Below are 27132 nucleotides of genomic sequence, written 5' to 3' on the forward strand. Positions count from 1 at the left end.
TTAGATCTTTTCTCGAAGAAATGACAACATAGTCATGAATTATAGTGCCTTTCATTGTAATCCCCTTTTATTTGATTCATATAAAAAATATAGAAAAAATTCAAATCAAATTTATGAGAATACTTTCATATCGGTTTCATCTAAACAAAATGCTTCATACTTATGAGGAAAGATTATCTTATTTTAAACAAGTAAAACTGTCAGATCGTCGAAAAATATTGGAATTAATATTTCTAAATAAAATTATATGTGGTCAACTGTCCACTGCAGCTCTTTCCCAAATCTCCTTTCATATACCACTTAGAAGTAATCGAAATAATCGAACTTTCACATTACCAGTCCACCGCACCCAAAGAGCATATTATAGCACTCTAAACAGAATCTGCACAAATTACAATAAGTTGTGCGAGATAATACCAGATCTTGACATTATCGGGAGTAAACCTATTAGATTTCGGAAATGCCTATTTGACAACCTTACTATGCTGTCGCAAGTCCTTCAATAGATTAGAAATTTGTCTCTTGTAGTTTTAAACCATTTCCCATTTTAAATTACCTATTATCTATTAGTTAGTATATTGATAACTCTTTATTTATGTGTAAGCGATTGTAATTTATAGTCTAGTAGTCAACACATGTTATTGCAATAACAATTAGTCATTAAGGTTTAAAGTGTAATAAGTATTGTACCTATATTATTGTTATATGTGTTTGTGTTGCAAATAAAAAAAAAATAAAATAAAAAATAAAATCGGTTCAGCAGTATTTGCGTGAAAGAGTAACAAACATCCATACATACATACAAACTTTCGCATTTATAGATAGTAGTAGGATGGGTATATCATGCCATGCTTTTCTTTTTATACTGGCAATAAGCTATTAAATTTTGACTTTCACTTATCCTTCAGTTCAATGTATCAAATCTGTTTTAAATTAGACAAAACCATTAATTATCTCTACCAATCAAACTATTATCAGAGTGTAAAGACGAGCATTAAATATGAGCTCAATCTAGAAGCCATCACGCCCTCAACACGGCATAAACAGGATCCCATATTGCCTCAAGCCTAATTAATCTCGACTTGTATGAACAGTTGGACAAACAGATAAATTGCCTGCTATCGAGCATACATATTATTTAATTAATAACATACGTGTGTAGAATGTTCGTGTATATTTATCATTTCAATAGTTTGATTGGAATGTTTATGAATCGAATTATACTGATGAATTGTGTCGATGTTGGAAATTATAGATTATGTTATGCGATTTTGGTTAACATTTTTAATCTCTAAACAACTCTGCAACAGATCAGTAAAGCTAAGAAGAGATTATTAATTTTGTTTTATTAAATTGTCTACTACTTATAAGAAGTAGCTTTCCGAATGGAATAAGATAAGGTAGATTTATAAATATTAACAATTCCTACTATTATAAACGCGAAACTTTGTAACGATGTATTTGATATAGTGATTAATTGTAACAGTATCTCGCTAAAACCCCTGATCGAATATAAAATTTGGTAGGTATAGATACGGGTTGGTCACGGAAGAATGCCAACCAATACCCGCGGAACACAGTGGGGTTTTAGTCGGTAAGAATCCGACATAACCCACGGCTCCTTCCCCGGGGGCCGTGGGTATCTATGCAAGATTTCCACACTTTAAAAAAAATAGCTATAGATACGGGTAAAGATATAGATAATATAGTACTGGATAATACTTTTTCCAGGAATCACGTCAATAAAGCTGCGGGATCCAACTAATCTAAACTATTTTGTTTGAATTTCATTTATGTCGAAAGTATTTTGACCCACTATAGTATTTTAGTTAATCACATCACGTAGTTTGTTGAAATACTAGTTACCTAAATATTGAATGTATACGAAAAGGTCACAATTCGGTTACTAATCATCTACTGTATCGATAATGTAAAACTTTTAAATTATTCACAAAAATGTAAGCAATACTATGCTAAATATTTTGTCGTTAGGTACTACATGTTAAGACGTTGAGGACAAATTATTAGTAGTAAGATTAATTCATCAATTCATTATTTTAATTTTTATAATGTGTAGGGTTTTATTACCTTTATTACACACAAATGCGACAAATATAATACAGATATATTTGATAATAATCTCCACGTTGTAAAGAAGATTTACTAAATAACAGTCTTTTATAATTTTTACAAAGCCATTGAAGGATCAACGGTATTAACGTATTATACTCATTGTATGAAAAGTATCATCTCGACTGTAAAAATACATTGTACTCAATAAGACTGACGATAACACGACAATGATGTTACCATCATTTCATAAAGGCTGAATGTTTACACTTCAATAGAAGATACTCTCGTAATCTTATACAAAACTGAGCTCTACTCCATCACGATAAGGTTGATTTCGTGTTTCATCAGTGATATGTTCGTTATAGAGTTTTGGCAGGCTAATAAAGAGGGTATTATGACTGGCTGTCACTGTGAAAGTAAATATAAGGTATCCAGAGAGCTGGAAAAGATAGAAATAAATTGAAATAGAGGAGAAAGTAATGTCATACGTAAGAGGATCGATAGCATCAACTAACAACCCACTATTAAGTAATATACCTACCTAGGTGATAGTGTGTAAAACATATGGCTCTGAAACTGTTCTTTGAAATATCGTAGGTATAGGTATGACAATTATGCTATAGTTCTGTTATTATTAAGGAAGGTGGACCCCAAAATACAGGCTGTCCTAGTTTGGGGTCCAAATGTGACATGTTTGTATCTACCCCATAAATTGTTCCTTATCAATTAATTAATATCATTATTAATTCGAATAAAATTGAAGTAAATAAAGGTAATTATAAAGAGGATAACAAACTTATTTATATCTTCATAATGTATTAGTTGCCAATACTTAAATGACTGGGATTATGAGATAATAATAATATGAATGGGATAAACGTATATGGCTATGGCTGTATTATGTTACATGATGATAATCATAGATCCTTTATATATTGTAAATATTTTATTATAGGGTACTGTTCATTTATTAGGTAAATATATTTTGTGGCAGGGGTGACCTAATATTCCCGATCTGTATAAACCAAAATTGTATAAACCAATTACACCACTAATAATTGTACGGTTGGATTGGTTTTATAATGATATTTTTTATTCGATTTGATTTTTAAATCAGGGTGACAACAACACGCAGAAAAAAAAAATTAACAGACTTATTTTAATTACTTTCAGGTTATCGCAACGTAGGTATCCCTCTTTTATGAAAAAGTTTCCATGGCTAGAATTCAATAAAATAAAATAAAAAACTTTCTGTCCTTGTATACTGTAAGTATTAATGGAAAAAGCCTCTCTTAATTATTTTCTCTGCATTACTTAAGGGTTGCTACAAAACGAAATATAAATAGAGCACTTATAAGATTCACTTTGTTGTCCGTCTTTTTTATTTAGCGAGACCGCTATTGAAAAGGCAAATCGATTTCTTTTCCCTTTGAAGGGATTTCCGTAACTTTTTTTGCAGTTGATTGAATGGTGTCTATAATAAATGTTGGGTTGATGGTATTTTGTATGATAGTTTTTAATAGAATAGCTTTTTGTCCATATTTAGGTACTTTTATATAGTAATGGTAGTACTAACCACTGCAAAATACCTCAACGAATGTATTATAATTGTCTGTACTCTTTATTTTCCCTTGAGTTTGCGGTCTTTTGGTTGTCAATATGATTGTAGTGAGAATATAAAATATTCTGAACCATTTGCTTTGCAGAATAATTTGTATTCAATAAATATATTTATCTTATTCATGGATTCATGTTGGATATTTTTATTATGCTTACGTTATTTTATTTGCTTCATGACTATTCTTTGGGTCAGTATGTATTTAGTGAATAGTTGCATATCTAAAGTAATGTAAAGAGCTACTTAAAATCTTTGAAAATCGTAACGATTTAGTTGCCTGGAAGAAATGTCTAGTCATAAGTTTCTTTTTGTTATTAGCCATCTGTATGTATATTTACTGTTAATAGGTCAACAATAATCCAATACGGTCTCAGATTTTGTAAGTAAACCACATTTTGTGCATAATGATTCAGGTACCTATGTTAAAGAAGTAATTACCTATGTGTCTTTCATGTCTTTTATTCTTGATAAAAAAAGCGCAAGGATCTAAATTCGTAGCCTAAGTCTTATCCAAGAACCACGCAAGACAACTACAGACTTAATTAAGACCACCATAGATAGCTTGTGCAATTTCTGAACATCACAGGTAAACGAATCATCAATACATAATCGCATCCCGATTAATATATCGTCAGACATTCAACGTTTAATTATGAACTTCCCCAGAGCGTAGTTACTCCCAATGTTTGCCTTTAAATGTTTCACTCGATAGTTGATAATTTATGGAGCCAAACTTGTTAGACATATTCAAGTTGTACAAGATATGTAAACTTCAAGTATCATTCGCTCGAGTGTGGAATTACTGTCTATTCCAATGTCGAATGATTATTTTACCCGACTACGGAAGAGTAGTACTTTCCTCGCGAAGATGAAGTTAAGCAAAAAGTTTTTAGTGTTAATGATAATGCTGTAGATTAAAAAGTAAATGATAAATAATTCGAGAATTTTAGAGATTTAATAAAACAAATGTGTAAATATCAATAAAACGTGACTTAAATAAATGTATATTTTTGATATGGTATAAGTAACAGGAAGTAATAACTCAGTTGTATGAATTTACTAGCAGTCCGCCCCGGCTTCGCCCGTGGTACATATTTACGTTTTCTCTACGTAAGAACCATCCTCGTACTTCAAGGAATATAATAAAAAAAGAATTAACCAAATCGGTTCAGCCGTTCTCAAGTTATGCGCTTACCAACACATTTTGGGATTCATTTTTATATTATAGACTAGCGGTCCGCCTCGGCTTCGCCCGTGGTACATAATATTTACATTTTCTCTACATGAGAACCATCCTCGTACTTCAAGGAATATAATAAAAAAAGAATTATCGAAATCGGTTCAGCCGTTCTCGAGTTATGCGCTTACCAACACATTTTGCGATTCATTTTTATATATAAAGAAGATTAAGCTTGTGTTCATTAAGGGCCGGCTCCCACTGCCGGCACGGCGTGGCATGGCAGGGCAGAGGATTTTATTACTAATGAAGTTATTTTGAATCTTATTTCAATCAGTTTAGAATTCAAGTTACTTTATTTCGATGCCACGATGCCGCGACGTATCGCAGGATGCTGCAGCATGACGCGGCACGCCGCAAGATGCGGCGGCATGACGTGTCTTGCTTTGGGGTCGAGGAATTATGATTGCTAGCTAGTTGAAATAAGGTTGAAACTTATGCAGCATTAGTGGGGCTTTTAGCAGGATGCCACAGCATGCCGCGGGATGCCATTGCACGCCGCGGGATGCTCTGCCGTGCCATGCCGTGCCGTGCCGGCAGTGGGCGCCGGCCCTTAGTATCATACAAATTTTAAACAATAATATAATTGCTTAACTCATTCATCAGAAAATGTATAAGTAAATCTATGGGATTAGATAGTAATATAGACTAAATTCAATCATCAACCAAACCAACTATGTTTCCTGTATGAATTGTAAAATGATCAGCTTTACAATAAATAAATAAAACAAAGAACGATGAGTAAATAAAAGTGTCTATTTTTCTAGTACTACAGTTGTTAAAAGAATAAGGAAGAGCAATTCTCAATGAGCATAGTCTCATGATTTTCAATTAATATCTACTCTATAATCTCAGGATTTTCAGTTAAAAAAGTAGAAATCATGAAAAACATTACCATCATTACAGCGATTTGTATTCACAACCCACTATAAACTATGATAAGTTTCCTAGAACCCAAATAGAAATTCACTGAACACGTACGTGCACCTGAGCGCAATATTCACGAAATGCATGACAAGTTACTTGAATTATCCAATGACATGCGACCGCACCGCTTTCTATTCAGCATTTGGCGTAATGCCCAAATCTCAGGGTTCCGATATTATGATTCAATAGTTTTTTTCCGTTCTTTTAAATTGTTCACTTGAAGTTAGAGTGTTGATGTTAATTAATTTGAGGGTTAAATCCTAACTAATATTATAAACTAGCTTTCCACCCGTGGCTTCGAACGTTTTGTCTAAAACATAATAAATTATATACTAACCTATATACCTTCCTCTTGAATCACTCTATCTATTAAAAAAAACCGCATCAAAATCCGTTGCGTAGTTTTAAAGATTTAAGCATACATAGGGACAGAGAAAGTGACTTTGTTTTATACTATGTAGTGATGATGATGCGGTAGCTCTATCTGTTTGTTTCTTAATCACGCCTCAACCACTGAGCCAATTTGGATGATACCTATTTGATAATATTCTAATCTGAATAATAATGATAAGTTTGATAAATAAGATAATAAGAAATCGGTGATATTTTCTTTTCAATATCATTTACACGTGTTTTTCCTCTCAGCTACAGAGCGGTTACAATAATAAGAATATAAATGTTTATTTTATCTCAAACTTTAAGGCTTAAACTTGGAATACAAAATCAAGTTGGGAACATAAACATAAATTAATTCATTAATTGTGATTGTTTGTTTCTATACTAATATTATAAATACGAAAGTTTTTGTTTAGATTACGAAAGTTATGGCTTATGGACCAGAAAAATTAATTATTACCTACTCGTAGAGCGTAGAGCTTATAGTAGGTAGTATATATTTTGAAATTGAATAAACAAATATAGTATGGAAAGCAGTTTAAGGAAGGTGAAATGAGATGTCATTTGATGATCTTCCATTACAACTATTTGTTGTATGTGTGTTTTCTTCAAATTCAATTTGAAATCTTGATCGGTTTGAAGGATAAGATGGAGGGTTATTTATGTTGCTCCTGGGCTATCGTAGTCAAGAGATTGGTAAATCGGATAGTTGTGTATAAAATGCCTTCTTTAAAAAAGTTTCAAACACTATAACTATCTAAAATTCAATTTTAAAACAACGCTTATTTTTCAATCAAAATATTTAAGTAATTTGTTATAAAACAAATTGAATTCATTATAAAATTGCTAACGCTATCTTGAATTTGAAAAATGCTTGTAATTTCTTAGAACAGCAATTAAAAATTGTGGATTGTCTTAGCACTAACGCTATTTTCACAAAGAATAATCGCGTCTCCTATATAAATGACAACCAATTAGTTTTAATGACAGAAGAGAAGTGGTTACGGGCGCTATTATAGTCGGTAATGAGAATTGAGAACTATTGACCGCTTTTGAAATAATAAAATGGCGGTAAATTAACTAGTTGTGCCCCGCGGTTTTACCCGCAGTGTTCCGCTCCTGTTGGCCTAAGCGTGCTGAAAAAATAGCCAATAGCCTTCCTCAATAAATGGGATATCTAACACCGAAATAATTTTTCAAATCGAACCAGTAGTTCCTGAGATTAGCGCGTTCAAACAAACAAACTCACTTCAGCTTTATAATATTAAATTAATTAATAGTATAGAATATAGAAGATAAAACTTTGATTATAAATGGTATCCTATTTTTCGGTACTTACCCTTGAATCGTAAGGTCTCATTAAAATGATGTTACTGGTCCCTAACGGATGAGTACATGTGCTTTTATCATGTTAAAATATCGGGCTAAGTGATTTATTGTTCGGAGAAATGTAGGGCTCTTTTAATATTTAAATAAGGATCAAGGAATATCACTTAACACTGTTGTCCCGTAGCCGTAGGAATATAATTACGATCAAATTCATACCTACAATTTTACTTTTTATTACATTATATAAGTATTTAATTAAAATCAAATAACTGACTTCCAAAAAGGAATCTTCTCAATTCGACTGTATTTCAGAACCACACTTCACTTCAGAGCTTTTCACAGAGTGAATCGATTTTATTTTATTTTATAAGAATTATCTTCTAATTATTCTCTTGTGAAATAATTAGGTACTTGTTAAATAAAAAATAAATTGCAGTTACATAAAAAAGTGCAGTCTTTGCACTGCCGTTGAAAATTCTCTTCACTAGTTTGTCGAACTGGCAAGAGCTTTTAAAGAAAAACTAACCGACACTCTTGGGCGGTAAGAACACTTCTCGTTACAGGTTTTAAGTACTCAGAACGTAAATAAGAGTTTTTTCTACAAAAGTGAGCAAATATCAGAGCAGTAATCGAATTTATGGGAAGCGCTTTAAATAAAAAAAAAAAAACAATTTTACTTTATCTTTAGGAGCATTAAATCATTATACTTAAATTAGGTGTCTAAGATAAAGATTTTCGACTCCGTCTTTTGTATCAGATGCAATGATGAAAATAATTACTCTTTCAAGCGTAAGTTTTTTATTTATATCAATAAACTTTAATCACTAAACAAAGTTGTTACAAGTAAAATTCATAGACTTACCCAGTAAATTTATCAAATTGAGGATATCAATCACAACGTTTTACGAATAGAACAGATAGAGAATAGAACAGTAAAAAAATATATATTCCAAAAATTAATGTAATACTATAGTCGACTAAAATTAGCATAACTTTGCTGAGAGAGAATTTTCCGCGACTTCAATTTCAACTTTCAGCTACAACGCTTATCCTTTTAAAATTTTGAACGATTTATCAATATTTTGACTATAGCAAATAAATAGTGAAATTCAAACTTATGTTGACCTTGAAGCATACTGTTGAAATAATTGTATATTAAACACAATTTGTGGATCTTTATAAATTATCTTTATTCTTTTTGTTATACTTTATTACAAACTACATTGTGCCGTGTGCGCACCACGAACCACAGAGACAGAGAGGAAGGCAAAGACAATTGCAGTTTACAGTGATACCATACAGACTATACAATAACCAAAATACAGATTATAATATTTGCCTTTTCCAACACGCCTCCTCAAATTTATAATCTTTATTTTCTTTAACAATATTACCTTTACTTACAATGCTTAAAAACACAATATAATACCTCCACCCAATTTATAATCTAATTAATTTTTACTTATACACTATTATAACTTGAACTTGAACTTTTACTTATACAATATTATAACTTGAACTTAGATGTAAACTGTACTAAATTAATCTTAATTCTAATCTGTTTTTCAAAAATTTTGTCTTATCTAGACTTTTAGTTAACATGTCTGCTAAGTTACATTTTGAATCAATTTTAACAATATCAATAATTCCTCTTTCATAATTCTCATTTATATAATGATACTGCACTTCAATGTGTTTTGAATTTTTTGTAAAATTACCATATTTAGCTATTGCAATCGCACCTGAATTATCTTCATACAATTTTACCGGTTTACAAAATTCTAAATCAAATGAATCACTTAACAAGTTTCTAATAAAAAGTACTTCTGACACTGCCTCTGACATAGCAATATACTCTGCAAAAGTTGAACATTTAGTAACCACATTTTGTTTATGTGTTTTCCAAAAAATTAAGTTTCCAAACAATCTAATAACAAAACCTGACGTTGATTTCCGATCTACATTATCTCCAGCATAGTCAGAATCTACCATACAATCTAATATTTCAGTGTCTACATTTCCATAGTATGTTAACTTTAAATCCTTAGTCTTAAACAAATATTTTAATACTCTTATTGCATATTTATAGTGTGTTTGACTGTAACAATTCTGAAACCTACTCAAATAATTAATACTATACGCTACATCTGGCCTAGTGCCGTTACTAATGTACAATAATTCACCTATTAAATTTCTGTAGTGAATACCTTCATCAATTTCCTTAGCTTGTTCTAATCTTAAATTAGTTTCCATTGGAGTATCATATAACTTAGAATTTTCTAAATTATATTTTGCAGCCAAAGATTCAATATATTTTGTTTGATTTAAAGACAATATATTTCTATCATTACTATAATCTATATCTATACCAATATAACTTTTAATTTTACCCAAATCTTTCATTGCAAACCTTTTCATCAAGCTAATTTTTACTTCTTCAATTTTATTTTTACTTTTACAACAAATTAAAAGATCATCAACAAACAGTAATATATATATTGGATCTTTGCTCGCTCTGTTTACATATAAACAATAATCATAGTTACTTCTTACAAAATCTAATCCTTTTATAAACCTATCAAAACAATCATACCATACTCTAGGACTTTCTTTGAGACCGTAGAGAGCTTTTTGCAATTTACAAACTTTATTGTCTCCTATTACAAAACCTTTCGGTTGATTTATATATACTTCTGACTTAACACAACCATTTAAAAATGCAGTCTCAACATCCATCTGTTCAATAAATAAACTATTTTTACAACTGTATGACAATAAAATTTTTAATGTTTGCATTCTTCCTACTGGTGAATAAACATTTTCAATATAATCATTTTGCTGGAATCCTCTTACAACTAATCTTGCTTTGAAAACATTATTACTTTTCTTTTTAAAAATCCACTTAACATCAATAACTTTTTTGTCTTTGGGTCTATCAACAATTTGCCAAGTATTGTTTTTTATTTAAGCTATTTATTTCAGAGTCCATTGCTCTTTGCCATAGTTCATGATCAATTGAGCTCATTGCTTCCTCATAAGTATTTGGTACATTTGCATCAGTATAATTTACATATATAAAGTGTGAAACTGGATTACCATATCTAGAAACTGGAATTCGCTTTCTTTTAAGTTTTCCTACTCCTACACATTCGTTATTCTCATCGTCATCACGATTATCATTGTTTACAAGGTGTTCCGTAGTATTTTTATAATTCTCATCTATGTTTGTATCATTTTCATATTCAGTATTACATAATTTATTTGAAACATTCAATGTTGTATCAGATTCTAAATCATTATCTTTAACTATTTGATCATGTTGTTTTTCTAAGCAAATTAATTTAGTATTTTCTTCGACTACCTGAACATGCCTAGCATTAACTATCCTATTATTCAAAAGAACTCTGTAGCTATTTTCATTATACCCCACGAATATTCCTAATTTAGCTTTATCATCCCATTTACTTTTTCTTAAAACTTCAGGAACTCTTACAAAAACTCTACTTCCATAAATTTTTAAATGTTCTACATCTGGTTTTATTCCAAAAAATATCTCATAAGGAGTTTTATTTTCTAAAGTATTAGCGATAGTTCGATTTTTTAAATAAGCTGCCGTTTTAATAACTTCCGGCCAATATCTTCTGTGAATATTAGCTTCCCTCAATAAACACCTACCTATATCCATAGCGGATCTATTATATCTTTCAGCTACTCCGTTCAATTCGTGAACATATGGTGGACATGGTAATAACTCTATACCTTTCTGTTTAATAAAATTAATAATATCCTTATTTAAATATTCTTTCCCATTATCACACTGTAATTTCTTAATTCTTTTGTTAAATTTATTTTCTACTAAGTTTACAAATTCTATAAAACATTTAGCAGTTTCAGCTTTACTTTTGATACAAAATATTCTAGTACACTTGCTATAATCATCAATAAATGTCAAGAAATATTTTTCTCCACCATAACCAGTTGTATTATGTGGACCGTTTAAATCAGTATGAATCAATTCTAAAATCTCTTTAGTTTTAGTTCTATTATTTTCAAAAGGAACATTAGCCATTTTACTTTGTATACAATTTGAACATTTCATGTCTACACTTTCAATCCTATCCGGCAAACCATCAACTAATTTATCATTAACTAGTTTATTTAAATATTGAAAATTTACATGTCCAAGTGCCCTATGCCATTTCTCTTTATAAGTTAATTTTACAGAATGAGTATACACATCATTTTTCAAGTTGTTAAATGCAAAACCTTTCATATAATATAAATTGTTAATTTTATGAGCAACGGTTATTAATTCACGAGACTGATTATATATTTTTGCATTATCACCTTTAGCTACTATTGTGGAAGACTTAGTTATTTTAGCAAAACTCAACAAATTTTGATTAATACCTTTTACAAAATAAACATTCTTTAAATCTACATATTGTTTACTATAAAAGTTTTCAAAACAAATTTGAATATCACCTACCTTGGTCGCACTTAATATTTTGCCGTCTGGTAATTTTACATTGACTGGAATTTTTAAATCTTCACATTTATAAAAATATGTATCGTTATTTACTATGTGATCCGTACATCCACTATCTAGAAGAAAATTTATTTCATTATTATACATACATTCTTTATTCTTATTGTTATCAAAATATACCTGTTTTACTTCCGGGTTTAATACTTGAGTTGTCCATGACTGCGGTGAAAAATTGTTTGAAGTGTCATCTCTGGCATGACCTCGACCTCTGCCTCGGCTTTGACCTCTGTAGGTTGCTCTAAAATGTCCTCGATGATTGTAATGCATTTGATATCTGCCTGGTTCCTTATGTTGTTGATTTATATTCTTTCTCTGCCAACAGTCCTTCTTGAAATGGCCAGTCTTTCCACAAATAAAACATTGGAGTTTTGTTTTAATATTAAATGTACTCACATTATTTCTACCTTCTGAATTGCATGAAGTAATATTTTTCTCTTTAATTTTAGTCCTCACATAATCAACAGTCCTTTGTTCTTCTGGTATTACATCAAGGAAATCTCCAATATAACTATAACTTGGTGGGAGCGCTTTGAGAAGATATCTCAACTTTTCTGTTTCATCGATCTTTCCTCCGGCTTCTTTAAAAGTGTTGATTGTTTTTTCAAAAGCGACAAAAAAATCTTCTACTGTATTATAATTATTCAACTTTACTTCTTCTATGTTTGCTCTGGATAATATTTGCATTGCAGTAGACTGGGTTAGGTACATCCTGTCAAATTTTCTAATAATTTCGTAAGCTGTTTTACATTCACTAATATATTCTAGTTGACGATCTGAAATTGTGCTCATTATAATAGTCCTTGCTTTTAAATCTTTTTTCTTCATAACATTTTCATCTTTTACCGGAACACGTGTCGTGGCGGGCTCGTGACATTCCTTATACTCCAACAAGGTCATTAAGTATTAACCTCAATTTCCAACTTGAATAATTTGCACCATCAAAAATAGGTATCGTAATATCTTCAATCCGGGCTTGCTTAGCCATTGTTTCAATATTTCTAATAATCTTGATCAATTTTCAACCTTTCCTTTAATATTCAATTTACTTGTGTAACTTGTACTTTTACGTATCTTCATAATCTTCTCGTGATGTTGATATTTTTTCATAATTTATTAACCACGGACTGCTACCATGTTGAAATAATTGTATATTAAACACAATTTGTGGATCTTTATAAATTATCTTTATTCTTTTTGTTATACTTTATTACAAACTACATTGTGCCGTGTGCGCACCACGAACCACAGAGACAGAGAGGAAGGCAAAGACAATTGCAGTTTACAGTGATACCATACAGACTATACAATAACCAAAATACAGATTATAATATTTGCCTTTTCCAACACATACAATTAAGTATTTTTAATCACGTAGAGTTTTGTAGAATTTCTACGAGGTAAAAACATATGGTGAAGGTTGTCTCAGATGACCTTTAGTGACAACTACGACCTCTACAAGATGGCTATTTCTTTTCTGAGAAATAGAAGCCCTCGAATGTGGGTAGATGCTTTTCTATAAGTGCTAAAAATAGAACTCTTAAAATAAAATTATTGCAAATAAAATGTTCAAATATCAAATAATTTATATTTTATACTACGTCACTTGAAATGATAAAACGGTTAGTGATCTCTCCTAGACGTCTAAAATGCCACCAGCGTTATTTACAGCGAAAAATATAAAAACGTTAAATATTTTACGACTGATTATGTAAACGGAGTTCTTGCGGTTGACTCATTTTTTATTCATTACAACAAATAAAATTATACACCATGTCATTTCATTAGCAGATTTCCATAAAGAGTGACAATGTTTTTCAGGTCGAGAGCGCTTGACTCTCTTTTTTCGTGCGTTCGTTTCCATATTTATTAATTAAAAATATACAAAAATTGTTTAATCATTTTGAGTGTTCGTTAGATCCCATTTAGAAATGTTCTTCAATAAATTGGTCATTATTTTACGGTTCGTGAGAGACTTTAATTATACAAATAAACAAAACTATTTTAACCTTATACATGTGAATATTTTATAACAACAAACAAAATCTTTCTCGAAAGCCAACTTAAATGTAAACGTAAAAGTTTATGTTTCAATGTTACTTGTTACAAAACATTTGGTTGATTTTGATTTTAGTTTCCAACTCGTTTTAAGATATTATAGACGGCTTTTTCTTCACTTTTTACAATATAAATAACTAGCTGCTCAACGCAGTTTCACCCCCCCGGCTCCACTCCTGTTAGTCGTAGCGTGATGATATATATAGCCTTCCTCGATAAATAAGCTATCTAACACTGAAATAATTTTTCAAATCGGACCAGTGTTTCCCGAGATTAGTCCGTTCAAACAAACAAACAAACAAACTCTTCAGCTTTATAATATTATAAGTATAGATATAAACAATTGCCTAAAACATAATTTAAGAATTACAAGTTAAAAAATTTCATTTAGAAAATAATTAAGCCACATGTACGAAGCAGCAATCGGATTAAGTTTCAACCGAGAAAGCACAGGTAGCTCAGGTTTTAGAGGTAGCATATTAATAGACTATTCAATATCAAAGTAAGGAAGTTGGCTACGTTAGAATACCCCCTTCCTTAAAAGCACCTTAGGCTCCTGTAAAGGTCTTACACCTGATCTCTCGGAAGTTACGTCTAATATTATTTTTCTTGTACTTTGAATATCATTCTCATCGGCCTTTTAATGTAAATGGAGTTAACAATTGATTAAATATTCCTACATGTACATTGTACGACTGTACTGTGTACGTGCATTTATTAAATAATATTTTTTGTGCAGTTAGACGTTACTCGTTACAATTATCTGCTTTGGCTGAGAATCTTTCTTCATAGCTTTAAAATTTAAAGAACAGATAAGGCACCTGATAATCAAATCATTTCTTTATTTGAACAGCTCGTCATTATATTTTTATAATGATCCCTTTTTAAACTAACCTTTACAGGATAAATCTTATAAAAAAAAAATTCCCTGTACGAATTCGTTTACATTTGAAAATATGAGCCTGAAGACGTAAAATGACAGTCCGTTAAATAATACGTGTATTTCTTATGAAATTGAGTTTGTCTTGTATAAGAAGAGCTTGCTGTAAAGCAAAGTGTTTGTTGTTCAGCCCGTTAAAATATTTCCCTTACACCCCGAAGGTAACTGTAAACACACGGCTGTGTTTATTCTGTATCAGGTGTTGTGAATATTACATCCGTACAAACGAAACTCGTGAAAACAATTCAACTTTGTTAAAATAATTTAAGCGTGTCTCGAATATTCTCGAATGTTCTTTCGAAAATATTTTTCTATCTTGATCGTTTCACGTGGGTCGGTCGGTGTACACCGTAAAAGAAAGATTTGTTTAAAGCTTTTTTTTTCGTGGAGTTGAAATGTGATTTTATCATTGGTTATCATAATTATTATCTTGCACATGGATGGAATTATTTGCTAAATTTATTTCGTTATCGTCAGCGTTTAATTTTCATTTTTATAAATAGAATGGTCAACATTCATCTTTATCAATGACTTATGACTTATTTTTTTTTTATTTTAAACACCACTCGTATTTGTGAACTATTATTAATACAGCGGCCGTCATATTACAAACTTAAATAGTGCTGGTTTAAACCCAGACATAAAGCCATAGGTGGTCATGGTTTAACTTTCGTATAGAAAGGTTTAAACCTATCTATTGTCATTGTCTATGGTTTAACGCTAAAGCATGTTTTGTAATAAGACCTTTACTTAGACCATGGTGTTATGTTTTAAACCCGGTGTTTAGTTGGTATGTGTTTTGTAATAAGACATAGACCATGGTTTTAATAATATGTTTTAGACCTGGTTTTTAGTTATTCCATGTTTTGTAATAATACGGCGTTAGTAAGTCCACATTTCTTTCCAACTCAGTCCCAAACGAGTCCAACCAAACTTTATAAACATAAATCTAAACAATCATTCAGGAGCATCACATTTCCTATTACTGGGCTCCCGAAGGCATCGTTAACGGATCGCATGGCCATCGTAAACCGTTTTACTGTACACCACAAACAAATTAACGAAACGCCGCTAATAAATGTTAGGAATAAACGTTATTGCTTTTATTTTCGATCGAATGTGGACGTGACAGGGGATGTGTTAAATCTGTGGCTCTTTTTTGTGTGTTCTGAACTATTGAATAACGTTATAGAGTCACCTTCAATCTGAGAATTCTGTTTAACATTATTGAATTTATAAGTAAGTACACGCTTCTATTAAATGATACACAAACACAAATCCTTTTCATTCAAGTAATAATTCATTAATAAATGCCTTTTAAGCCACGAGGCTTTACACGAGTAAAGACTTACTAAACTCTTCAGTATAATATTAAACATCGGCAATTTAAAATTTCGATAATATCCAAAAGGATTTCATATTATGCAGTATTATTCAAGCAACATATGAAGGCAATTTTCTGGGAATCTGTTTTATTGTTCATATAAGCGCACATTTTTTACGAGATCTTTGTATTTGAATAGAAAAGATAGTAGAATTCCATAATATAGGTGTATCTGTAATTCTGTAGTCATAATAAAACACTTGAAATTGAGTCGTGTAGAGAATTTTACTAACACCAAAATATTAAATTATTTCTGAGCTTTGAAGCATTAGTTTGAAATCCTTTCATGTCGATCTATCATTTAGGTTTAAGTGGGACTTGAATATCTTCCCTACTATAGCTTCCAATTCATTTTTTTCTACTTATAATACAGATTAAAAGTTTTATTAATACCTGGGCTTCAATGCTACAACATCACAATCAAACACAGCTCCATAGTTGATGGTAAACGTATCATATACCCCTTATTTGCATGGGAGTTAAAAAGTTATTCTAACCCATAAAATTGAATAAAAATAGCAATAACTCCTGTAACAGTGTTATCTATAACAAAGATAAATGCGCACGCTCGACCATCCAATATTCCGCTCACAATCCCAGACTAGACATGCAAAATACTGACTAGAGAGTCATAAATTAATGGCACTTCGATTTCATCTTTTTACATTGTTTTTACTCTCCACAGTTGAAATCGTCCATATAATTCACCGTTTTTGTTGAAGTTCGTTAGCATTTACGGCGGTGTCGGTAAAATTATAGTCCGCAGTGGAAATCCGAAACGTTTTAACGAGTTTACTTTTCAAGAGGTGGATATTAAACTTTGTATTGGTAAATAAAACTTTATTTTGCGCTTTGGAAATTTTCTGAGCGGTCTGTATCGATTGGGTGGAACCTTGTGGGACGTAATCTTTTATGAATGTGTGTGTGTGTGTATGTGTGTGAATGTATTGTGTATATTGTAAAGAAGCAGAATTAAATGCTCCGTCTATTTGAGCGATATTGTAAGCTCTGTATTATTACCTATACATATGGTTGAGAGTATTTACTTGAGTTATTTAGTTAATTGAAAATATTTAAGGGTTGCGTAATAATATATGGTGTTTATAATGTGTTTATATAGTTAAAGATACATAGGACAAAATGTTAAAAGGATTACAAAGGATCTTCTGCGTAGATACTGCTTTCCGAATCGGTGGTAAATGTTAAAAATATGTAATGACGTTTCAAAAGTGCTTCTAGAAAAAGTCTAATAATTGAATCAAGAAAATTGAATAAATAAATGTTTTAGTTTGAGTTTGAAAGGGTTGATAAAAACCCGTTCCGAGTATAAATAAATAAACTTCTACATAGGTATAAAAATAATATAAAAGTCCTAACAAACCAAAGAATGGTCTTCCTGTAATATCGTCATAACAGTAATATTATTATTTATTATCTCGAAGAAGAGGCTATATGGATTTTTGAGGGGCAAGTAAATATTTGTTATTCTGCCAAAGGAACATCTCTTTGACTACGAAGCGAATAAAGCAAAGACGTTATTTTTATTTTGTCAAGATATTTAACATCTGTACTCCGGTAGGTAGGTACCTACTGTCAGATAAAATGTCCTCATGTGAAATCTTTAATTTTATATATTTTTTAATTGCAAAATGTTAAAATTATGAGAAATATATAATGATAAGGATTTTATTTTAAAATTAAAAATGCTTTTTATAAAAAGTTTACTATAGTAAAGTAACTTATAATTTCACAAGGAATTATATTTTCCATCGCATCGTGAATGTATGTGAATGTTAAAAATATGTTACGTTGAAAAATATCGGATTTAAACGTATTCCAGGAATTTCATCATCATCATCATCATCAGCCCATATATGTTCCCACTGCTGAGACACGGGCCTCCTATGAGGGTACAGGCCATAATCCACCACGCTGGCCAAGTGCGGGTTGGCGGATGACACAATATATCGTCGAACTTTTGATTCTTCGACATGTCGGTTTCCTCACGATGTTTTCCTTCACCGTTCGAGCAGTGGTGATGTTACAACATGCGCAGATAAATTGAAAAATCAATTTATTTCCTGCGCGCTCGCCCGGTCTCGAACCCCGGACTTATCGATTCGAAGTCCGAGGTCTCACCACTGAGCCACCACTGCTCCAGGAATTTAATTCTATCAATTTCCAAGTTATTATATTTTGTGTAAAAATGGTTTTTCAAAATATATACAAACTATTTATATATAGAAAACCAAATATATAACATACACTAAAGTTAAAGTTTCATGGAATTCTACTTAACGGAATATACAGTTTTGTTATGAAAAATATATATTTTTATTAAAAATCAACTATTTTCTTTATACAAATTCAAAACATCTTTAATTATACCTTTGAAGTGGGTTTTGAGTGTACCTTGACACGAATTGAGTCAAGAACGAAAACGTCACAGACGAATGGCTTGAAAAAAAGCTAAACTAATATACTACAGGAGACAATTATTTTATTTATTTTTGAGAGACTTTGAGCGTGGCGACCGAATGTAAAAATTCCGTAACGAAAAAACCTAACACCCCCCACTCCAACCGGCACAGAGATGCGATGCTATGCAATAGCTTTACCGCGGCAGTCCTCGAGTGCCACATGTAATTTATTTATTTATTTGATCGATTTCAAAATATCTTTTGCTAGCTGTGTCGGTGTGCGCTCTTATAGTCTAAGCGTGATGATATATTATTATAGCCACTAGCATCCTTCATAAACGGACTTTTTTACAGTGAAATAATTTTTCTAATCCGTCCCGTGGTTCCTGAGGTTAGCGTGTTGAAGCAAACAAACAACACACTAATATTAGCACCTATAGATACCTATCCTAGTAAGGCGTAGTATATTAGTTTTTTCCCGTAATAAATCCGACAGAGCCGGCTATTGCTATATTTTTTTACTTATCTCCAATGTGTAGACACTGGTATTCCTTTATTTCCTCATTTCTATAGCATTCCTTTCCTTTATTCAGTGCTTTCTGTCTCTTCTGATGACAGAGGGATCATCGACTATATTTTTCGGTGCATTTAGACCAAACGAACAATAGGCATGACGAAAGATTTTGAAACCTCTTCCATAATGTGTGTATACGTTTATTAAACAAGAAAAACCCTATATTTCGCTAATATACTTAAATTTAACGAAGATAAAAGCCATTTTTCAAAAAATATTTATTATCTGTGCTAAAACAGCTCACAGGTGTCATGGCGTAGGCGTGACGTCACTCTTACGTAAATACGTAATTATCTGTGTGCATAGCGAAGTAAAATTAAACAAATATTTAATTATAAAGTGTTATAGAATCTAATTTCAAAGTTTATATGTGGTGTGCAGTATTGCAATGTGAATCTACATAAAAATAATACCCAAAAAAAGTGTTAGTAATTGTTTAAAGTGAGAAAATAATATGAAATGATTGTATAAATTTGATGCAGAGAAACCCGAACCACATATATTCGTGAATTCGCAATTATATTTCTGTAAAAAATAGAAAATAAATTAAAATGCGTATTCTCAGCATATTATATATAACAACAAAATACACCTGCCGCGAAGTTGTTGTGAGTTGTTTACGTAGACGTGACGTCACGCGTGTTTCAGTCAAAACGGCCGACTGCAGAATTTCAATGTTTTATTTTATTAATAATCTCATTAATCTTAATGTTTTTAATATTTCTAAGTCACTATTTTTAATTTATATATTATACATTTTCCCTTAAAAACACTAATTCGAACATTTATGGATACTGTCGTCATGCCTATTACCTAGAACTAGAGTTAAAGCAAGAGCATTCTTTCGTCATGTTTTATTGTAAACGGACACTCGTATTCAGTGTTATTCAGTATTAGAACATTGCATTGAATTTTTTCGAATGCACTTGAACAACGAAAGAATGCTCTACGCCTGTTTACACTAAAATTATTTGACATAGTGAAGTTAGAATGAGCACTCGATCGTTTGATCTAAATGCATCATTTGGCTCTACAAATTCTTATACAAGTACTAAAATACTTTCGTCAAATTTATTTATTTATTTATCAACACAAGTCATTTACAGGTATGTATACCCAAAACATTACAAGGCAGTTACTTAACTAAAATTATATCATTTTTTATAACTAAGAAATAACAATATTATATTTTTAAATTTATATAAACTTATACAAAATATATCGCTTTCATTGCTGTGAGCTAGCATGTCATTGAGCAGCTTTATTCCTCGTTAAGGGGAGCATTCCATAGAAATCTAAATAACAAGACACATAGAAGTGCTTTATTGTCATAATTCGTATGAAAACCGCTGTCGCCAAAATCAACACATTCAAACCGAAAGCTAAACAGTACACACAAGTAAACTATGCCTTTTATTGGACAGCTCGATTTTAGTGAAAACTAACTTAACTATTAAATTAAGCTTTTGAATATGTATCCTAACGCACGAATTTACGGTTTATTTTAGAATAACATCCCTAAGTATATGAGACTTTTTGCTCCAATACGAACAAACGTGATAATAAGAATGGTAGACTGTGTCATTCATTGTTATTTCGATTACTATGGTGACACTCGTAATACTTGTAAATATTCTATAATTTTAAGGAAAAACGGCATTATTTCTAAAAAAAAATATTTTCCGATGAAATAGTATTCCTTTATAAGTATAATTACAACTTGTGGAAGAATTTCCGCAATGGGAATTGCTGAAACACACCATGTATACACTCATACGTCTCCAGAGCAACTGAACAGTGACGAATGCAACTGGTGATGTGCAAATCACCTGAGTGGCGACAAGGTCACGCACGCTTACGACTTCTAGTGTCTTGTTATTTAGATTTCTATGGGAGCATTCCTACCACTCTTCGTTCGCCCTCCCGACTGGACGGTGAACAAATCGCGAAGGCGTCGCAGGCCCACGTCCTGAGGACCCGCCACGCTGTACATGATCTTAGGCGGGACGTTTAGACAGATCTGCTCTAGAGCGTCTGGGTTGTCCACGCCCCCGTGTAACAGTTGGTAAATATGTATTAACATATAATATTTGCGTCGTGACTCCAGTGACATAAAGCCTGTCATGCCGTAAACAAATAAGGAGGGATAAATGTATGGATAGTATCCGTACATCTTTTTATAAATAAATCTGCAAAATTTTTTTTGGACTTTTTCGAGAATTAAAATATATTTATGTTCGATACAAATGTGTCGTATAATGAACTTATTATATTGGATTTATAATATTAAGTAGTGCAAGGAAGAAAATACCCACGTTAATTCCTTGAGTACCTAATTTAGTACAGTTTCATAGCGATTATCAATTAAGAAAACATGTTTTCCCTTTTTCGTATTAAATAAAAAACGAATAAAATTTTAAATCATTCTTTTATTTATCTTATATTTCTCATTAAGTATAAACCTTCTATTATTATGAAGGAGTCGTCTCTCGGTTATTGCTAATAATTTGTACTTTTTATTGAGAATCCTGTTTGTGTGTGTGTGATTGCAGCCTTTTGCACGCCTCATAAGCGAAGCGTTGAGGTGGGTACTACTGTCACTTCGCGCAAAACATCTGATTTTTCAAACTTAAAATGTCTGTATGTATCATACATTGCACTTGTAAGATAATACATACACACACATATTAAGAAAAAACACTATTTTTAACGTTCATGATATTTTTGATGTCATTTTTGTTATTTAAACTAGTTAAAAAACAGTTTAAAAAAGTTCTGTCTTGGACGTCCGTGTGTCTGTATGTGCGGATCCTTTTTCTTGTTAACACGATAGCGACCGAAATACTTTACTAATCGAGTCTTTTTTTTTCTCTTACGCTTGAGTATGCTCAGGAATAGAACCCTTTCATTTTTCAGGGTCTGATTCGATGTGGTTTAATTGTTATTAAATAAACAAAAATAATAATTAATAAATATTTATTAAAAAAAAATATGAGGCGTGCACTTTTGGTTTTTCAAATTATTTGATATTAGTTTTAGCTACAAACATTAACCCATATCTTATTCATAAGACTAACGTTATCAATATATATTTTATCCAAATCTGTCGACCACTTTTGGCGTCTATATCTGTACAAACATACATACACTTTTGAGAATTACGAAAGTAAATTTAAATAAAAAAAACATAGAAAATTAACAATACAATATTTTTATGCATAAAAAGAAGAAAAGATTTATTATCCTTGGCAGGTGTTACTTAATTATAATAACATTATACGAATAAAATGCATTTATATTTTTCGTGTGATTATATCAGATTCATTAACATCTATCGGCTCATTATATTAGAGGTCAGTTTATTGAAAGTCAGAGTACATAATAGTCTAATTTGTGGTTTCCTTTGCGCTACACATGCGATTTGCGTTATTCCGTCTTAGTTGTGTTTTATAGCGTGTTTTTCTTTTATTATTCTGAAGTTTTTAATTATTTTTATAGCGTGTTTGTCTTTTGATACCCTGTAGTTTTATTTATATAATGCTTATAGTTAAAGGTTGTTTGTGTTGATATTATTGAAAGGAAGCAAGATGCAATGGTGAGTTTTTATGTTTAATGTCATGAATGTAAAATAATCTTTTTCATTTTAATGTTCATCTAGATTTGTAGGATTTGGGGTTATTTTTTACCATTTTTCATTATATAGAAAATCGCGCTTGAAAGCAAATATTTCTATAGCTTATGTGTTTTTCTGATTCATGAGCTACATCACTGCTAAGTATCATCACAATACGTTCAGTGGTTTTCGCGTGAAAGACTGACAAAAATACATGCAAAGATTCTTACACTAACTTTTTACTTTCATATTATAATTTTTAGGATAGGAGCAAATACTAAATTTTTTTTCATGTTTATAATGCTTGGTATCTAAGTTTACCAAAGTATTATCATATTAAAAATATTGGTTATTTAGCTATTGCATATTATTTGGAAGTCCAAAACATTATATATAAACGTTATATATGTATAGTTGTTCACTATTTATTGCATTGTAATTCTAATTCAAAATTTATTGAAATTTCTGACAGGCCTTTTCCGACAAACTATACTCTTCGGAGTAATTATTATCATTAATCCTAATTGAGGATATATAGACAAGGTTATTTAACTTATCACAAAAAAGTCAACATAATTTTTTGAATTTACTCGAGCATGCAAAAAATTACGCATAATTCACATCATAAAAATTCAATCTATTAAGGAAAGCATCGCGAGAATCCCAGCATCCCCTCATGTAATGTACTAACCTACTTTTGATCGTCATGGTTCGTCTTAACTGTAAGAGGCAGAATCATAGAACGTACAGAAAACAATGTAGCTGATAATAATTATTATTATGATAATGATGGTAATTGAGGTGGTGTTTGATGCTGATGCTAACACTATGTAAAGGGAATCTTTATTAGGAGATAATATTTTGAGGATTTTCAACGCACGATGTTTCGAAATTTGTACCAAACAGTTTGATTTATTAGTATTGTTGATTATTACTTATAATGATGATGAAAATATCTTCTCATTAAAGGCAATCGTTATAAGGGCATACTGTTCTATAGATTTTAGGACCACGATGCTTAAAATGTGTGGTACACATCTTTACCAAGCTGTTTGATTTAATGCTTTATGAATTATTGATTTTATTTTATTTTTGTTTAATTTTCCAGTTCACATGACGTAACTGCAACGACCGGTGCTGCACCGCAAATATTTGCTGCCGCGTTTAACTTCTTCGCAGCTTCGCAATGCCTTTCGTATCCTGAGTTTAGATCCGATGTCGTGGACAGTAAGCTTTCTAATTTATATTTTATTTCAGAAATTTATTTTCCTTTATATTTTTGTTAGATAATGTTTATCTTGAAGGATCTTCAAACTCTCCAGAGTTAAAAATAAGAGTTAAGACCACGTATGATAAAAAACCAGTCATTTTAAAAGGTGTTATTCCTGAATAACATAACAAATAATAATATAGAGTTATTTATAATTCCAGATGATCTCATGTTTGACTTCATAATAGTGGGTGGGGGTTCAGCTGGGAGCGTAGTAGCAAATCGATTGAGTGAAGTCAAACATTGGAAAATTCTACTCCTCGAGGCCGGACCTGCGCCACCTATTGAATCAAGTGTAAGTTTTTTTTTTCAATTCGATCAATGACTTCATGTCTACCACATAGAGACATCAACTTAATACTTATTTTTCTAATGTTTTATAGATACCAAATCTGGACGTAACCTTACTGGAAACAAAATATGATTGGAACTATTATACCGAGCACATTGCTCCATCTGAATGTGGCGGCTCAAAAAGAAAAATACCCTGGCCTCGAGGGAAAATGCTAGGTGGTTGCAGTTCAATAAATGGAATGATCTACATTAGAGGAAGACCAGATGATTATCAAAAATGGGTAGAAGCTGGGAATCCTAGTTGGAATTGGAACAATGTTACGAAATACTTTAGGAAAGCGGAAAGTTTACAGTCGAAGAGACTATTAAATGATCATTTATCGAATGAAATTTACGGACACCATGGACCCCTTATAATAGATAATTATAATAGCACCTATAGGAAATATACAAACTGTGTACTGAATGCATTTGATGAGTTAGGAGTACGTAAAGTTAATGATATAAATACAGTGGGAGGAGTTGAAGGTAAGGGATATGCTGGAATATACACTGCAACTGTCTCTAGCGGCCGCAGACAAAGCACTTACGAAACTTATTTAAAGCCCGTTAGAGGCAGGGACAACTTGAAAATTATCACAAATGCACTAGTAAATAGGATATTGATAAATGATAGTTCAGTAGCATACGGCGTAGAAGTAGAAATAAATGGAAAAATTATGACGTATTTAGCCTCAAAAGAAGTAATTGTCAGTACAGGTGCGATAAATACTCCAAAGTTGCTAATGCTATCTGGAATAGGCCCTCAGAAACATTTAACGTCAAAAGGGATTCTGTGCAGAAAAGATCTACCAGTTGGACAAAATTTACAAGACCACAATATGGTTCCTATTTTTATTTATGGGGATGAACCTGGAACAATAGACGAAGCACAAAGACGTTATGAAGAAATAAGATATCTTGTGGATGGCTCCGGTTATTTGGGTCAAGTCAGTTTTTCTGATATAACGGCATTCTTTTCTCGGTATGATAATATGTCCATGCCTGAATTTCAGAGCCATTTTGTGTTGCTTTTTAAAAATACATCGCAAAATTCAAATAAGCGCTTCATGTCATACAGTCGATCCGTACAGCAATCAATAATAGAATTTAATTCGAAAAAGGCAATGTACTTATTTACGGTGCACTTGTTACATCCATATTCGAAGGGATCAATTTATCTCAACACGAGTCACCCCAACTATGATCCTATTATAGATGCAAATTATTTTAATGATCCGCGAGATTTGCAAGCTATGGCAGATAGTATTCACATGATAACGAAGATTATTAATTCGCAATACTTCCGATCGATAAACGCGTTCGTACACAAAATAAACTTGCCAGAGTGTGAGGAATTTGAATTTCAAAGTGATCCGTATTGGAAATGCTACGCGAATAGTATGTTGTTAACTTTGTACCATCCCGTGGGGACTGCAAAGATGGGACCAGATCCGTCTGATTCAGTTGTTGATAATTACCTGAGAGTGCATGGTGTGCGTGGTTTGCGTGTTATAGATGCTAGTGTGATGCCCAGTCTAACCAGTGGTAATACAAATGGTCCAACCATTATGATTGGAGAAATGGGAGCAGATATGATTAAAGCAGACTATCATGAAGATATCGCTCGTTGGTAATTACTTTTATGAATAAGCAGTGGTGACGTTATCGAAAGCGCTAAGAACACTTTATTTTTTTGGTATACATAGAAGGCTGTGTGTGTATTTTAAAATCTATAAGCCAGTTCAGTTAACATTTTTACTTTCCCTTTACAATTCACTAGTTTACCGCCCGCGGCTTCGCCCGCTTTGTCTAAAACCTAATAAGTTATATACTAAAACCTTTCTCTTGAATCACTCTATCTATTAAAAAAAAAACGCATCAAAATCCGTTGCGTAATTTCAAAGATTTGTGCATACAAAAGGACATAGGGACAGAGAAAGCGACTTTGTTTTATACTATGTAGTGATATTACTATTTTTCAAGGAAAATTACGATGTAAAAACATAATATTTCAAAATAGTGTAAACGATTTTTATCGACTACAAGAATTTATTGTAGCCGAAGAAATACAACGCTGTTCAAGTAAAATTAGGGTCGAATAAAAATAATTATAATAACAAATAACACAGTCTATTTTATTACAACCACCTGTTTGGAATGATATTTGAACAAATCGATTTCTATTGACCTGCTTTTTATTATTCATGGGATTTTCATTAGTATTATTAATTAAACAGAGTTGTGATAAACTAAGAATAATTTTAGAATGTATTTGTACATAGCGTATTTACTTAATAAATTCTAATCATACAATGAATGGTTTTATTATGTTCATATTAATTTAACATTTTTATTATATTCTTATGATAAAAGTTAAATATTTAAAGAATGAAAAGAAACCAAGCCCATAC

The 27132-nt window shown here is 31.4% G+C and overlaps 1 protein-coding gene and 1 long non-coding RNA gene across 2 annotated transcripts in view; one reads left to right on the forward strand and one right to left on the reverse strand.

The window, feature by feature from the left end:
* The window catches only part of LOC149906375 (uncharacterized), a 260872-nt gene extending 247858 nt beyond the window's left edge, over positions 1-13014 (reverse strand). The window contains exons 1-2 of the long non-coding RNA XR_016456991.1: positions 12250-13014; positions 12070-12185 (exon numbers count right to left, since the gene is read on the reverse strand). This is a non-coding gene — a long non-coding RNA (uncharacterized LOC149906375). The remainder of the gene's footprint in view (positions 1-12069; positions 12186-12249) is intronic.
* Positions 13015-22922: 9908 nt separating this feature from the next.
* LOC149906384 (ecdysone oxidase-like) lies at positions 22923-26803 on the forward strand. Its single transcript, XM_090104475.1, has 4 exons — positions 22923-23097; positions 24224-24342; positions 24547-24680; positions 24769-26803. The coding sequence occupies exons 1-4, from the start codon at positions 23090-23092 to the stop codon at positions 26353-26355; spliced, it is 1848 nt and encodes a 615-aa protein (XP_089960601.1). The 5' UTR covers positions 22923-23089; the 3' UTR covers positions 26356-26803.
* The last annotated feature ends 329 nt before the right edge of the window (positions 26804-27132 follow it).

Source organism: Colias eurytheme, chromosome 8 (assembly GCF_061535395.1).
Source record: "Colias eurytheme isolate Ceu_HAF_F1 chromosome 8, ilColEury1 Martin Lab GWU primary, whole genome shotgun sequence".
Taxonomy (NCBI): domain Eukaryota; kingdom Metazoa; phylum Arthropoda; class Insecta; order Lepidoptera; family Pieridae; genus Colias; species Colias eurytheme.

Coding starts and splice junctions, on each gene's coding strand:
- LOC149906384 (XM_090104475.1), top strand. Junction 24,343..24,546: donor TAGATCCGATGTCGTGGACA/GTAAGCTTTCTA, acceptor TTATAATTCCAG/ATGATCTCATGTTTGACTTC. Junction 24,681..24,768: donor CGCCACCTATTGAATCAAGT/GTAAGTTTTTTT, acceptor AATGTTTTATAG/ATACCAAATCTGGACGTAAC.